General features: G+C 51.3%; 2 protein-coding genes across 2 annotated transcripts; both read left to right on the top strand.

The window, feature by feature from the left end:
* Positions 1–5,078: 5,078 nt before the first annotated feature.
* Positions 5,079–5,945, top strand: LOC101434804 (keratin-associated protein 10-2-like). Its single transcript, XM_023591511.2, has 2 exons — positions 5,079–5,798; positions 5,841–5,945. Exons 1-2 carry the CDS (start codon positions 5,079–5,081, stop codon positions 5,943–5,945), a joined length of 825 nt encoding a protein of 274 aa, XP_023447279.2.
* A 4,971-nt stretch (positions 5,946–10,916) lies between these two features.
* Positions 10,917–11,969, top strand: LOC101435242 (keratin-associated protein 10-8-like). The gene is made up of 3 exons (XM_058296338.1): positions 10,917–11,050; positions 11,231–11,706; positions 11,779–11,969. Exons 1-3 carry the CDS (start codon positions 10,917–10,919, stop codon positions 11,967–11,969), a joined length of 801 nt encoding a protein of 266 aa, XP_058152321.1.
* Positions 11,970–16,602: the final 4,633 nt, after the last annotated feature.

Genomic DNA, 16,602 nt, shown 5'->3' on the forward strand with positions numbered 1-16,602 from the left:
TAGCATGAAAGTCTTATGAAGGGAGATCCCATCTGAGTCCAGATTCATCACACATAAACACCATTTCCAAAGAGGGGCCATCTGCCCTGGTAGTTAACCCCATCGGCCATGACCATAACTCCCATGGGTCTCTTTAGCCCTCAAAGGAACCAATATCTGGGGGTTGTATCTGCTTTATCTGTCTCTCTGACTCTGCTCAGTTGTGCATGAGGGCAAACCTTCTGCCAGCCTCCAGACTCTTTTTTAGAAACTCGTAGCCATATAAACTCATTTCTCCTTTCCATTTCCCCCTTACTTTAGGTCAAACAGCATTTTAAAGTCATGGTATTTTATGTAGACATGGATATTCTGCTGATCCGCATTGAACCTTCCGTATAAGGTCATTTTCCAGTTGCATCATCAGTTGGTAGTTGATAGTGGTCCCTCGTTGCCAGGGAGGCTCATCCCCGGGTGTCATGTCCCACGCTGGGGGGAAGGCATTGCATTTACATGCTGAGTTTGGCTTCGAGACTGGCCACATTTGAGTAACATGAAGGCTGACAGAAGGAAATTCCCAGGCACAAAGTTGCTCTAGGCCTTGTTCTTATTTTGGGTTTATCAGCTCACAAGCATAGTCATTAGTATCAGGGGCTCACTGTTGAACCCTCACTCCCTCCCGGTCCCCACCACTGTACCTGGGAGACTGTCACTGCTCCCCTTGGGACCACGACAGAGCACCACTGGCCAGGAACCCAGTACCCCCCCTACTGTGGTTTTTAATTGTTGCCACTATGAGTATATCCAAACATTACCATGCACCCTGGACATATGTTCTGTACAGCTCCCTGTCAGTCATATATCACCTGTCATTGGTATCCCATACCAGTATCCCTCCATTGCCATTGTTGAAACACTCTGTGATCCAGAACTCCCCGAAATTTGAAGCCCAATATAATGTCATGGTCCCTTACTAGGGAATGGCATATAGCGATGAGTTTAAAGGATAGATAAAGAACTTGGATAAAGTTAGATAAAGAACTTAGATAAAGAATGTTGACTTGAAAAAATTCCACATCCTATTTTCCCCCCCCCCCCCTAATTATTCAGCTTTTCTTCACAGGAGTCCTAGACCACAGCAATGTATATATATAATATACAGCACTCCCACACATCCACCAGAAAACCTTTTCCCTTCCACAGTGATACTCTTACGCCCTATTCATATCATATTTACTTAAAGTGATGTACAGAGTCTGAGACATTAGCTTTCTAACAAGGTGACATCTGTGCTTACATTATGGTGCATACTTTAGGATACACAGTTCTTTACATTTTTAGTTATCCTATGTTTTACATTATGGTTTACATTATCAGTCTGTCATCTCCTATATGTTATGGTGTAATATTACATGTTTTATATCCATCCTTGTGTACTCTCAAGAAACTCCTCTCTTACCCCCCATTTACTTTGGTTCCACACATTTAACGTCCATTTTCCCTTCCACCTTGGTGCCCTCAGTGATAGCCAACCTCCGTTTCCTGAGGAGCCACTTCCAGAGATAGATGGAATAGTGTTCAGGGCCTAACTTGCTCAACTGCCCCAATGCCCTGGGAGCCACCCTTTCTCTCGAGGGATACAGTTCCCTCTATTGGATGGCATTAGTCCTCCCCAGGATGTGGGTCCACCCCCACTCTCACTACTTGGGTTTCTACCCCATGGTGTCACCCACTCTGGCAGAATGAGCATTTAGACATTCCCCAGGAGCCCGTCCTGCATCAGACCCTCCCCTCCGAGCATTCTAAACAGGTAACCCTCTTTATTATATTTTGATATGATTTTCTCGGCATTTTACTCTCCACCAACACAATCTTTGTTTTTTTAATCAGAATAATTACTAGTTTATATTTTATTTATTTATCAATGGTTGGGTTTATAGCTACCCTCTGACTATAAGGTTTTCTGTTTAACCCAATTTGTTTTGTGTACCTTTTTAAATTTATTGTTTCTTGTCTTCTTTGGTTCAATCAGGTATTTTTCTTATTCATCTTATTCATTTTACCTCTTCTGCTAATTATTAGTTGTAGGTTGTTTTACTCTTCCTTCAGTGGTTACGCTTGAGATCACAACACGCCTTCTTGACTTATTAGAATCTAAAATACGCCAATTATTTTACCACTTCCAAAGCAATACTATGAACTTAGGACACATCGACAACATTTACTGCTATCACTTTGTGTAGTAAATAGTGTCATTTATGCTATTTACACTTAAAATTTAGATCTGACAAGACATTGTTACAAACATAATAAACATCAGGGCAACAGGAATGTGGATATTAGTACATTTTCACTTATATTTGCCCACTTACAACCCCTTTTATGTCCTCCTCATTCTTTCCAGCATTTTTGTGAAGCTGTCATCCTGTCTGAATAAAACCCTTTAATATTTACTTTAGAGTCAATCTGCTGGTGTTGGATGTGCTCAGTTTTTGTTGGTCTGACAACGTCCTCCCCTGCCCACACTATTTTTGAAGGAATTTCTGTTCAGATAAAATTCCTGGTTTGTAGTTATTTTCTTTTAGCACCTTAGAAATGTCGTACCATTATCTTCCGGCTTTTGTTGTCTCCATTGGGAAATCAAGTATCGCTACTTCTTGTAATTAATGGTTTCCGTTTTTTTTTTTTAACATGACTGCTTTCAAGAAAGAGTCCTTGTTTCACTATGATATGCACAGGGGTAGCTTCACACTAATTTTTTCTTTAAGGTTTATGGCATTATTGAATCTGAAACCAAGGTGTCTCCTTAGTTCTGGAAAACTCTTTGTCACTCTTTTATCACCATTCCCCCTTTTCCCCTCTTCCCACCAGGAACTGACATAATGAAAATATCAGGTTTACAATGTCTACCACATTATTGATTACTTTTCAATGCCTTTATTTTTGCTCTCCAAATTCAAAGTAGATGTTCCTTAACTTCCAGTTCATTAATGTTCTGTTTGTTCAATCTACTACTAAACCCATCTATCTATTCATATGCACAGTTATTTACTATAAAAGTCAGTTCCAGAATTTGTCTGTTTCATTTTAATCTGTAGATTTCAGTTTTCTGATAAAAGTCTACATCTTTACATCTATTTTTGTTGATCCTAATAAATACAGTTATTTTCATCTATGTTGGATAATAGGAATAGTTGTGGCATCCCTGGGTCTCTTTCTATTGTCCATTTTGTCTCTTGGGTCCATTTCTTGGGTGACTGTAATTCTTGGCTGAATCCATACATACAGAATTCTGGCTCACAATGAATGTGTGAAACTTCTCTAGGCTCTGGATGACTTTGCCTTCTCCCAGAGCACTGCACACTATCAACTGGTAGAGGGCTTGAGTGGGTTGAGAGCTTTAACCCAATCAGGGGCTGGGCTGGCTTGAGGCTGAGGAGGCAGTTGGTGTAAGGTCTGGTCTAGCCCTGCTCCTATCCAATAGGATTTACCTTTCCAGGCTCCCACTCTAAAACCATTGCTCCTGGGCTGGTCTGAACACTAAATTGTGTCTCTTCAGGATGTGCAAACAACCAGAGAGTAGCTGTTGCAACTCTGCTGAGGATCAGGGCCCAGTTGGCACACAGACAGTCCAGAGATTCAAGTATCCTGAGCATACACCCACCTCAACACCAAACAAAGCTTCAGTAAAAGTGACAGAAGAGGCATGTGTAGAAAGGTCACATCTGAGTCCAACTCCATCACACTCAGGGACACAAACTCCACAGTAGGGCCCACTGACAAGGCCCTGAACTCCAGAGCCATCTGCCATGACCATAGAACCTGTGGGACCCTGTAGCCCTCAGGAGAACCAGTACCTGGGGTTGTATCTACTTTGGCTGTTTCTGGGGTCCTCCTGAGGAGTGCCTAAGCGCGACCCCTCTGATGACCTCCTCACTCTTTTTTGAAGACTCTTAGCCATATGAACGCATTTGTCTTTGCCATTTCCCCCTTTTATTAAATTTTAATGGGCTTCCAGTCTACAGACTTGGTTCCTCTACCTGCAGGGGGATGGGAGGTGACAGAGCTGGCTCACAGCTATCATACTTTTAGTACTGAAAATAAAAGGAAAGGAAACTGAGCTGGTCGTTGAACTCCTAGAAACCTGCAGCCTGTCCGCGTTTCGTAACTTCCCTGGAGTGGAGAGCCAGTGCTGAGAACACGGTAGGGATAAGCGTTGGCCAAGGAAGGAAGGGGATTGCAGCCTCTGCCTTCTCCTGGCAGCACCCCAACCCCAGGCCCCTCCAACTGGGCACCTGCACTGCCGCTGGGCCTTCCACGCTGACCACAGCAGCTGGGCCAGGCAGGCTCAGGCCACCTCCTGTACTCCTTCACGACCTCGGCACGTGCTGCCCGGTACTGCAGAAGGCAGGCCTGCTGCGTGGTGACCACTTACTTCTTGGGACTAAAGTCCCCAAGGTCGGGGCCAGGTGCAGCGATTTGGGCCCACAGTACAGGGTCAGGACTGAGACAGGGGTGCTCCGCAGAACAGGGACCCCCACGCCCCATGAGGAAGGAGGAACTGGCTGCCCCCGATGCTTCTGCCACCTGCACTCACATCTGGCGGATGCCTCACCACAAACCCTGGCAGGCGCAGGTCCCCCCCTGGCACCCTCATTTCACGCAGCCCAGACACCCCCAGAGCCCAGCAGCTGTGCACGGGTCCCCCGCCTCTGGGAGCCGAGGCAGCCTGGCCTGGGGTGCTGGATTCTCTGCAGCCAGCCCAGCCCCACACACACCCCACTTGCGCCTACACACACCTGCTCAGTGCCGTGCCCTGGAGCCCACACAGGTCAGCGAGGGTCAGCAAGGCCACACCCGCAGTCACGAGTGAGCATCACCTCCTGGACGCACCTGAGCTGGCACCTGGGCGCTCTCCAGGTAAACACCAACAAGGAAGGGCTCGGGGCCTCCTGTGGGACAACACGGGCCAGGACAGTATAAAAGGCCAGAGCTCAGGGGACCTCACACTCAGCACACACTCAGCTCATACTCAGCACACACTCAGCACACACTCAGCACACGCAGCCTCTTCCCAGCTCCCCCTCCTCCACCTCCACACCATGTCCCTGTGCTCCAGCGACCTGAGCTCCAGCAGCCGCCTCTGCCTGCCCGGGTCCAGGAATTCTTGTACCGACTGCTCCTGGCAGGGGGACGACTGCCCAGAGAGCTGCTGCGAGGCCCCCTGCTGCGCCCCCACCTGCTGCGCCCCCACCTGCTGTACCCCCACCTGCTGCGCCCCAGCCCCCTGCCTGACACTCGCCTGCACCCCTGTGAGCTGTGGGTCCACACTCTGCCAAGCAGTCTGCACCAGCCCCTGTGCTCCCTCCTGCTGCCAGCAGTCTAGCTGCCAGCCTGCCTGCTGCACACCCTCCCCCTGCCAGCCTGCCTGCTGCATGCCTGTCTGCTTCAAGCCCCTCTGCTGTGAGCCTGCCCCTTGCCAGGACACTTCGTGCTGCCAGCAGTCTAGCTGCCAGCCCACTTGCTGCACATCCTCTCCCTGCACGTCCTGTTGCGTGCCTGTGTGCTACAAGCCAATCTGCTCTGTGCCAGTGTGCTGTGGGGTGTCCCCCTGCCAGGACACTTCATGCTGCCAGCAGTCTAGCTGCCAGCCTGCCTGCTGCACATCCTCCCCCTGCACACCCTGCTGTTTGCCCGTCTGCTCCAAGCCTGTCTGCTGCAGGCCCCTCTGCTGTGTGCCCGCCCCCTGCCCCTCGCCCTGCTGCAGACCCCCGCCCTGCGTGTCCCTGCTCTGCCGCCCCGTGTGCAGACCCGCCTGCCGCGTGCCCGCCTCCCCCTGTAGGGCCCCCGCCTGCTCCCGCCAGCCCAGCTGCTGCCGCCCGGCCTCCTGCGTGTCCCTCCTCTGCCGGCCCCCGTGCCCCCGCCCGTCCTGCTGCAGCCCCGCCTCGGCCCCGCGGTCCTGCTGCTGACCGTCTTCCCAGGGCCTCCTGGGGCTTGAAGTCTCACTGCCCCTGCCCACCTTGATCCTCTACCTGCAGCCCCGACACCTGCCCACGCCCCTCCATGAGCCCCTGCGGTGCCCTGGGGCCCACCTGGCGCCCTCTGGGGTCCTGCATTAGGGTCTGGTTCACCGTTTTCTTCCAGCTCTGACTCCCCCAGTCAGCATGCCCTGTGTCCACCCGGGGTGGGCAGTGACCCCTAGGCCACCTGCACCCTCCAGACCGTCCAGCCCGTTTGGACTGAACAGGGAGGCTCAGGGACAGGAGGCTCCCAGGGGCCACCTCCTCAGGCCCCACACAGCGTCCACCACCTGACCAGGTGTGCCGCTCCTGTCCCCAAGCCACGTCTGCTCCTCTAATGTCCCCACACTGTGCGCTGGGCCCCCCTGCAATAAACTGCTCTTGTGCTGCATCCACCAGAGTCACGTGGTCGTTCACACCAAGGCCCCCTGTCTGGTCATTCCCACACGGGGGGGCTGGGTAGCTCCCCAGGGGCCCAGGTCCTGGGCCGTGGAGTTGGCAGGACACCCCACTGCCCTGCACATGCGGCCAAGGGGACCTGCTTCAAGGGCAGGAAGAGGGGCCTGCCTGGGGGAGGTGCCCTGAGGGGGTCCCCGAAATCAGACTGTGTCCAGGACACGCTCAAGGAGGATGAGTCCGTGGACTCTGCACAGGAAATGGTCAGCACGGCGGCCCAGGACCCCGGGGATGGCTGCTTCTGTCCAGGAACTGAATTTTAGGGGCTTCCCACCACCCCAGTGGGTCAGTGTGGCTCAAGCCCCCACATCTCGTACAAGCATGTGGTGTGTGCTGCACCTGCTCTCCTCCTGGGCCTGGAATCTTCTCTGTGCCAGGCAGGGGGAGCCTCTGACCAGCCCCAGGGAATTCCCTGGTCAAGGGGCCCTAAAGAGCTTCCTGTGGACAGTGCTCCACACGGGGGAGGACATCTGAACAGACCTGTGACAAGCAGCAGGAAGAAGCAGTCATCAAAACAACACAGAATGCCAGGAGAGAGGGCTGTGCTGCTGAATCCTACCAAACATCTAAAGAGGACTGACCCCCAAGACCCTCAAACTCCTCTAACATGTGGAAGAGGAGGGAACTCTTCTAGTTCATTCTGTGAGGTCAGCATCTCCCTGATACCAAAGCCAGACAGACGTCAGGGAAAGGAGCCTGCAGACCAACCTCCCTTATGGACATGGAGGAAACCTGCTCAGACAATCCCAGCACTAGGTGCTGCAGCACGTGCAGAGCTTGTACAGACAACCAAGAGGGTTTACCTGAGGGTGCAGGGCAGCTCAGCCTACAGACATCAATCAACATCATGCACCCCATCAGCAGAATGAACCTCAGAAACCACATTCTACACAGGCCTCTTCTGTCACGTTTACTGAACTGTGGTTGGTGCTGGGGTGGGTGTACGCTCAGGAGACTTGAATCTCTGGACTGCCCATGTGCCAGCTGGGCCCTGAGCCTCAGCAGAGGTGCAACTCCTACTCTCTGGTTTGTTGGACTTACCCAGGTCAGCTATCAGGGAGGTGAAGAGGGTCAACCAGCACACCAGGGAACCAAGAGTGCCTACAGCTGCAAGCAGGAGAATCCCGTCCATCATCTATGTGGGATCTAAGCCCCCTCTTGTTACAGAGGAGAAGTGGACATCACCATTCCAGGACCCACAGGATGGAGGAATAAAATAGGGACTAGAGTGAACTTACTCACATTCTACTATAAAACTATTACGACTCATAATAGAAGAAATTGTACCATTGAGGTGGAGAAAGTGGCCACAGTAGTTGCTGAAAGCAGAGAGGGAAGAAGAGATGTGATGTGGGGGCATTTTGGGGACTTGGAGTTGTCCTAAATGATATTGCAGGGTCAGACGCTGGACTTTATATATCCTGCCATAACCCACTGAATGTACAGGGGGAGAGTGTGAGCTACAGGGTAAAGTATTATCCACATGGTGCAGCAGTGCTCCAAAATGTGTTCACCGAGTGCAGTGAGTGTGTCACAATGATGGAGGAAGTTGCTGGCGTGGCAGGAGTGGGGTGGGGGGTGGAGGGTATACGGGAACTGCTTATTTTTTTTAATGTAACATTTTCTGTGATGTATATATCTTCAAAAATTACAATTTACAAAAATGATGGGGTTGGGGGTGAGGAGTGGGTTATATGAGAAACTCATGTTTCTTAATGTAATGTTCTTAGTGATTTATCAACTTAAAATTTTTTTTAAGTGTGTAAAAAGTTAATAAATAAAAAGTTTTTTAAAAAAGTAAAAGGCATGGTAAAGGACAGAGTTGAGAGTTTTTGATGTTGGAGTTTGGTGTTGGAATTTGACGCTGAAGCCTTAAGTTGGAGCCCCGGGAAATAAGCTCACAGAGGAAAGAGAAGCCAGCCCCAGGAAGAAAGCAAACCTGAGCCCACAGAAAAGAAGCCTGAGGAAGGGAGGAACCCAGGAAGCCTGAACCCTCACAGACGTCGGCAGCCACCTTGCTCCAACACGTGGAAACAGACTTGGTAAGGGATGTAACTTATGTGATAGAGCCTGGTATCTGTAAGCTCCTACCACAAATAAATACATTTTATAAAAAAAAAAAAAAAAAGAAATGCTGGGAAACTTAAAAACTCAAGTGAACATCATCAGAAATAGTGAAGAACACATTTAGTTCATATCACAAGACAAAATCAAGCTGCTATGAAAAAGAAGTAATCAGATAGTAATGTTTGAAAACTAAAAATATGGTTGTAGCACTAACTCAATGTGAAGGCCAAATAGAATAGAAATAACTAAAGACTGAAATGTGGTTTAAAATATAAATCAAGAAAGTCTCCTGGAAAAGAGAACAAGGCATGCACATAAGGATAATGAAAGAAAAACTAATATGAGGAATAGTTCCAAAAGATCTGACACCTAAGTGTCACAAAACGAAAGATGAGGAAGGATGAAATCATTTTTAAGAACCTGCAAATACATTTCCTAAGGTGAACCTGCATATTGAAAGGCCCAGTGAGTTCCAACCATAGAAAGTAAAATAAGATCCAAACCTAGAAAAAAAGAGAGAAACTATAAAGAAATGATGAATGGACAAGATTAGCCTCTCATTTGCAACACTGGACACCACAAGGAAATGCAGTCATGTCTTCACAACAAGGAAAGAATTCCTTAAAAACAGAATTCCATACCTAGCCAAACTATCATGCAGGGTTGAGGATAAAACTGACACATTTCCCAAATATATTAGGAATCTTAAAATGTAAAGCTCACTAACATATATTGAAAAGTACTTGATCTTTAACCATGGCGAAATGAAAATGATGAAAATTCAGAGTATGGCATGAAATATAAGAGTAGCTTCTGGGAGAACCAAAGAAGAACTGGAGGAAGTTAAAACAAAAAAGGGAGCTGACCCACTGGCCATTGAACCTCCTGCAAGAGGCACGGCTTGCACTGTCCAGCTCCTGACCAAACGCTATGATTGATCTCTGGGACCCAACCATAGGCAATGACAAGGCTTTACCTGGGGGGCTCACAGGAACGCTGCCCCCCTCACAGGGACAGGTGTGTGGCAGCACAGGGCGGGCTCTGCAGGGCACCAGTCACCGACTCGGCCTCCCTAGCTGATCACACCCCTACGTCCACCTGCATTCCTGAACAAGCCCCCATGCGTACCTGCTCCCTAGCTGACCACGCCTCTGTGCGTACCTGCGTCCCTAGATGACCACGCCCCTATGCAAAACTGCATCCGTAGCAGCCCACTCCCCTAAGTGTACCTGCTCCCTGGATGACTACACCCCACGTGTACCTGCATCCCCAGCTGACCACGCCCCTGTGGGTACCAGCTCCCTAGATGACCACGCCCCTGTGGGTACCTGCTCCCTAGCTGGCCACGCCCCTATGTGTACCTGCTCCCTAGCTGACCACGCCCCTGTGGGTACCTGCTCCCTAGCTGGCCACGCCCCTATGTGTACCTGCTCCCTAGCTGACCACGCCCCTGTGGGTACCTGTGTCCCCAGCACAAGCACCTCCACCCACAGGCCTTTCTGTTGGGGACTCAAAGCCGAGGCCTTCAGGCACCCCTGCCGAGGGGAGGCCTCGAGACCCTCTTCTCCACGCTGACTCAGTGCCCTGTTCTTTCCACTCTTAACCCCCCCATGGTCCCCAAGTCCATAAAAGAGCTGGGCCTTTTGTTGAGGGTCCCGCCAGCAATGAGATGGTTCCCAAATGTGAGCCGATCCACCCCCTCAGCGGGTGGTGCCATTCCATGGGGGGCGGCGGAGTAGCAGGGCTGGTGCTTCCTCCGGGTGAGCGTCTTGCCTGGGTCATGGGTCCGTGAATGGCTGACTGTTACTTTCCTTTTGGCTCGTTGACTTAATCAATTACTTTGACACCTGAAGCTCAGCTCACTGGGCTCAGCTCTGGACACAGCTGACAAGAGGGGAGGAAGGCTTTGCTTTATTACCTACTCCTCTCTACTGGCTGTATTTTATTAGGTGTGTGAGCTTTACTAAATATTTAATTTTAAAATCCTGAAAAGTAATAAAAGTATTTAAATATGTCCAAATGACGCTAAATGGAACAGAATACATCCCTTTGGAAAGGTGCTCGCCCTCCAAATGACATTTCATCAAAACCGTGGCTCAAATATTCTCCACAGTTTTTCAGGGACCAAATAAAACACAAAACAACAGAGTCCCACAACATGCCCACAGGTTCATGAGCATAAAACTAGTCATAGAAAATAAACCAGCTCTAATGAGGGCTCTGCAGCAGCCAGTTCTAACATCAACAAGGAAGGGAGGCTTGCTGACCCTGCTGCGGGGACAACACAAGCCAGGGCGGGTATAAAAGCCCTGGGAGCAGCTCACACTCACACTCACACTCACACCCTCACACCCACCACACGCTCACGCCTCCTCCCAGCGCTCCCCCACCCCCACCATGGCTGCGTCCACCAGGTCCCTCTGCTCCAGCGACCTGAGCTCCAGCAGCGTCTGCCTGCCCAGTGCCTGCACCGGCCCCTCCTGGCAGGGGGACGACTGCCCAGAGAGCTGCTGCCCGCCGCCCTGCTGCGCCCCCACCTGCTGCCCGTCCACCTGCTGCGCCCCTACCTGCTGCGCCCCCACTTGCTGCGCCCCCACCTGCTGCACCCCCACCTGCTGCCCGTCCACCTGCTGCGCCCCCACCTGCTGCGCCCCCACCTGCTGCCCGTCCACCTGCTGCGCCCCCACCTGCTGCACCCCCACCTGCTGTCTGTCCACCTGCTGCACCCCCACCTGCTGCACCCCAGCCCCCTGCCTGACCCTCGCCTGCACCCCTGTGAGCTGTGGGTCCAGCCCCTGCCAACCAGTCTGCACCAGCCCCTGTGTGCCCTGCTGCCAGAAGTCTAGCTGCCAGCCTGCCCGCTGCACATCCTTCTCGTGCCAGCAGGGCTGCTGCGTGCCTGTCTGCTGTGTGTCCACCCCCTGCTCAGCCACCGCATGCTGCCAGCAATCTAGCTGCCAGCCCACTTGCTGCACAGCCTCCCCCTGCACATCCTGCTGTGTGCCCGTCTGCTCCAAGCCCGTTGGCTGCAGGCCCCTCTGCTGCACACCCTCCCCCTGCACGTCCTGCTGCATGCCTGTCTGCTGCAAGCCCATCTGCTCTGTTCCAGTCTCCTGTGGGGTGTCCCCCTGCCAGGACACTTTGTGTTGCCAGCAGTCTAGCTGCCAGCCTGCTTGCTGCACATCCTGCTGTGTGCCCATCTGCTCCAAGCCCCTCTGCTGCAGGTCCCACTGCTGCGTGCCCGCGCCCTGCCCCCCGCCCTGCTGCAGACCCCCGTCCTGCGTGTCCCTGCTCTGCCGCCCCATGTGCAGACCCGCCTGCCGCGTGCCCGCCTGCTCCTGCCAGCCCAGCTGCTGCCGCCCAGCCTCCTGCGTGTCCCTCCTCTGCCGGCCCCCGTGCCCCCGCCCGGCCTGCTGCAGCCCCGCCTCGGCCCCGCGGTCCTGCTGCTGACCGTCTTCCCAGGGCCTCCTGGGGCTTGAAGTCTCGTTGCCCCTGCTCACCTCGATCCTCTACCTGCAGCCCCGACACCTGCCCACGCCCCTCCATGAGCCCCTGCGGTGCCCGGGGGCCTGCCTGCCGCCCTCTGGGGTCCTGCTCTGGGATCCAACTCACCGCTGTCTCCTAGCACTGACTCCTCCCCATTTGTGCCCTGCATCCACCCGCGGGGTGGGCAGTGACCCCCTAGGCCGCCTGCACCCTCCAGGCCGTCCTGCCCGTGTGGAATGAACAGGGAGGCTCAGGGACAGGAGGCTCCCAGGGGCCACCTCCTCAGGCCCCACACAGCGTCCACCACCTGGACCAGGTGTGCCGCTCCTGTCCCCGAGTCGCGTCTGCTCCTCTGATGTCCCCACACTGTGCGCTGGGCCCCCTGCAATAAACTCCTCTTGTGCTGCGTCCACCAGAGTCATGTGGTCATTCACACCAAGGCCCCCTGTCTGGTCATTCCCACACGGGGGGGCTGGGTAGCTCCCCAGGGGCCCAGGTCCTGGGCTGTGGAGTTGGCAGGACGCCCCACCGCCCTGCACATGTGGCCAAGGGGACCTGCTTCAAGGGCATCAAGAGGGGCCTGCCTGGGGGAGGTGCCCTGAGGGGGTCCCCGAAAGCAGGCTGTGTCCAGGACACGCTCAAGGAGGATGAGCCCGTAGACTCTGCATAGGAAAGAGTCAGCACTGCGGCCCAGGGCCCCGGGGATGGCTGCTTCTGTCCAGGAAAGGGAATTTTCGGGTACTTCAACTACCCCAGCGGGTCAGTGTGGCTCAAGCCCCCACATCTCATACAAGCATGTGGTGTGTGCTGCACCTGCTCTCCTCCTGGGGCCTGGAATCTTCTCTGTGCCAGGCAGGGGGAGCCTCTGACCAGCCCCAGGGAATTCCCTGGTCAAGGGGCCCTAAAGAGCTTCTTGTGGACAGCGCTCCACACGGGGGAGGACATCTGAACCAGACCTGTGACAAGCAGCAATCATAGGCTAAAATGTAAATCATAATGGAAAACATAAGATAACTAAAACTTTAGAAAATTGTATAGTCTAAAATATAAACCACAATGTAAACCCAAATGTTACCTTGTTTGAAAGCTATTGTCTCAATATCTGTACATCAGTTTCAGTAAATATAGTATGAACATGTAAAAAGATTATTGCTGTGGAAGGGAAAAGGGATTTATGTTGGACATGTGGGAGTACTGTATATTGTATATATGAATTCCTGTGATCTAAAACTTCTGTGAAGATAGGCTTAACAATTAGGGGGAAAAAAGAAAAAGAAAGGACCTAGACACTGAGGAAAAGACGGAAGAAGTTGCCTTGCCAATTTGCATACAGAGCAACACTTTTGCAGTGATGGAGGGCAAAACATCAAAAACAAAGCTTTTGCATTTTTTAATTTTTTAACACCCCAATTTATTTTTACCTTAATTTTCTAAATTAATATGTATTCTACATCTAACCTTTAAACTCATCACTCTATTCCATTTTACTATTAAAGGAACCTGGCAATCTATTGGGTTTCATTTTTGAAGAAGTTTTGAATCATAGAGAGGTTCAACAAGGGCAGCGGAGGAATACTGGTGTGGAATGTTATTGACAGGGGACACATGGTTGGCAGGGAGTTCTACAGGGCATATATCTAGGGTACATAAAAATGTTTGGATATTTTCATAGTGGTTACAATTAAAAACAACAACTGAGGGAGTGCTGAGTTCCTAGCCAGGGGAGTTCTATCACAGTCCCTAAAGGAACAGCAACAAACCCCCAAGAGCAACGGCAAAGACCAAGAAAGAAGGAAGGTCCAACAATGAGCCCTTGATTCTAATGACTATGCTTGTGAGCCTGTGCACCTGAAATAAGAACAAGGCCTAGAGCTGCAGGGTGCCTAAGAATTATCTCCTGAGAGCCTCCGTGTTGCTCAAATGTGGCCAGTCTCGAAGCCAAACTCAGTATGTAAATGCATTGCCTTCTCCCAGCATGGGACATGACTCCCGGGGATGAGCCTCCCTGGTGCCGAGGGATCACTACCAAGTACCAGCTGATGATGTAACTAGAAAATGACCTTGAATAAAAGGGTCACCTCGAACCAGCAGAATATCTCAGTCTACATATAATACCAGGAGTTAAAAATGCTTTTTGACCTGAATAAAAGGGGGAAATAGAAAGGACAAATGAGTTTATATGGCTATGAGTCTCCAAAAAGAGCCGGGAATCTATCAGAGGGGTCGCCTTATGCACACCTGAGCATAGTCCCAGAGACAGATTAAAGTAGATGCAACCACAAGTATTGGTTCTTCTGAGGGCTGCAGAGACCCACAGGTTCTATGGCCATGGCAGATGGAGTTCAGTGCCAGGTCAGTTGGCCCTACTTTGGAGTTTGTGTTTCTGTGTGATGGAGCTGGACTCAGATGTGATCTTTGTTCACAAGCCTCTCCTGTTACTTTTACCAGAACTGTTGTTGGTGCTGGGGTTTAATGTATACGCAGGGGACCTGAATCTCTGGACTGACCATGTGATAGCCAGGCCCTGGGTATCAACAGACTTGCAGTTCCTACACTCTGGTTTATTGGACTTACCCCACTCAGCTAACATGGAGGTGAAGAAGGTCTTCCACCACACCAGGGAGCCAAAAGTGCCTACAACTGAAAGCAGGAGAATTGCATCCAGCATCCATGTGGAGTCTAAGTTCCCTCTTGATATAGATGTGGAGTGGACACGGCCATTCTAGGGTCCACAGGATGGAGGAATAGAGTATGGATTAGAATGGACTTACTGATATTCTATTCCTGAACTATTGTGATTAGTAATCGAAGAGAATGTGGCATTGGTGTGGAGAAAGTGGCCATGGTGGCTGCTGGGGGTAGGGAGTCGGAGGAAGAGACATGATGTGGAGGCATTTTCAGGGGTTGGAGTTGTCCTGGGTGGTGCTGCTGGGGCAGTCACTGGACATTGTATGTTCTCCCATGGCCCACTGGGTGGACTGTGGGAGAGTGTGAGCTATGGTGTGGACCATTGACCATGAGGTGCAGCAGTGCTCAGAGATGTATTCACCAAATTCAATGAATGTCTCATGATGATGGAGGAAGTTGTTGTTATGGCAGAGGAGTGGGGTGGGGGGGAGGGGGGTATATGGTGACCTCATATTTTTTTAATGTAACATTAAAAAATAAATAAAGACAAAAAAACAAAAAACAAAGAATGCTCAGGAAAGAGGGCTGTGCTGCTGAATTCTACCAAACATCTAAAGAAGACTGGCCAGCAGAACCCTCAAACTCCTCTAAAATGTATAAGAGGTAGGAACCCTTTCTCTTCTACATTTCTAGTCCATTCTATGAGGCCAGCATTTCCCTGTTACCAAAGCCAGACCGACATCAAGGAAAGACGACGACAGACCAACTTCCCTTACGAATATAGAGGAAACCTGCTCAGACAATCCCAGCACTGGGTGCTGCAGCACGTGAAGAGGTTGTACAGATAACCAAGAGGGTTTACCTGAGGGTGCAGGGCAGCTCAACCTACAGACATCAATCAACGTCATGCACCCCATCAGCAGAATGAACCTCAGAAAAGCACATGAGCGTCTCAACTGAGGCAGAGAAAACATTTAACCAAATCCAACACCCTTTTCTAATACATAAATGTACTTCTTTCTAGGAGGTACCAGGGATTTTGCCCGTGACCTTGAACATGAGAAGCAGGCACTCAACCACTGAGCTACCCCCGTTCCTCAGTGAGAATTGGTTATTTTGTTTGTTTGTTTTTAGGAGGTACCTGGCATCGAACCTGTGATCTCATACACAGGAAGCAGGTGCTAACACCTGAGCTACCACCACTCCCCTCCAACACTCTTTCATTATAAAAAGAGTCAGCCATCTGGGAAGAGAAAGACCTTCCTCAACGTGCTGAAAGACATTTCTGAAACACCCCCAGAGAGCAGCACACCCAAGGCTGAAGGACGGCTGAAGGTCACCCCAGGCAGGGGCTAGGCAAGAGGGCCTCTTCACCAGTGCTGCTCCACGCTGGACCCCGAGTTCTAGACAGAGGAAGTGGGCAGGAACAGGAAATAAAACAACCAACTTGGACACACACACATCAGGCTTGAAGATCACCATGCAGGCAGTGGACTCGGCCCAGTGGTTAGGGCGTCCGTCTACCACATGGGAGGTCCGCGGTTCAAACCCCGGGCCTCCTTGTGGGTCTGGCCCACGCGCAGTGCTGATGCACGCAAGGAGTGCCCTGCCACGCAGGGGTGTCCCCTGCGTAGGGGAGCCCCACGCGCAAGGAGTGCGCCCCATAAAGAGAGCCACCCTGCTTAAAGAAAGCACGGCCTGCCCAGGAATGGTGGCACCCACATGGAGAGCTGACACAGCAAGATGACACAACAAAAAGAAACACAGTTTCCCGTGCTGCTGACAACAACAGAAGCGAACAAAGAAGACACAGCAAATAGACACAGAGAATAGACAACTGGGGCGGGGTGGGGGGGAAGGGGAGAGAAATACATAAATAAATAAATCTTAAAAAAAAAAAAAAAAAGATCACCACCCAAACATCAAACATCAGCTGTATTTCTATACACTAGTAATAGACAATTTGTAG

The sequence above is a fragment of the Dasypus novemcinctus genome, chromosome 4, assembly GCF_030445035.2.
Source record: "Dasypus novemcinctus isolate mDasNov1 chromosome 4, mDasNov1.1.hap2, whole genome shotgun sequence".
Lineage (NCBI taxonomy): Eukaryota > Metazoa > Chordata > Mammalia > Cingulata > Dasypodidae > Dasypus > Dasypus novemcinctus.

Coding starts and splice junctions, on each gene's coding strand:
- LOC101434804 (XM_023591511.2), top strand. CDS start 5,079: ATGTCCCTGTGCTCCAGCGACCTGAGCTCCAGCAGCCGCCTCTGCCTG. Junction 5,799..5,840: donor TGTGCAGACCCGCCTGCCGC/GTGCCCGCCTCC, acceptor TGCTCCCGCCAG/CCCAGCTGCTGCCGCCCGGC.
- LOC101435242 (XM_058296338.1), top strand. CDS start 10,917: ATGGCTGCGTCCACCAGGTCCCTCTGCTCCAGCGACCTGAGCTCCAGC. Junction 11,051..11,230: donor TGCCCGCCGCCCTGCTGCGC/CCCCACCTGCTG, acceptor CACCTGCTGTCT/GTCCACCTGCTGCACCCCCA. Junction 11,707..11,778: donor GCCTGCTTGCTGCACATCCT/GCTGTGTGCCCA, acceptor CCTGCCCCCCGC/CCTGCTGCAGACCCCCGTCC.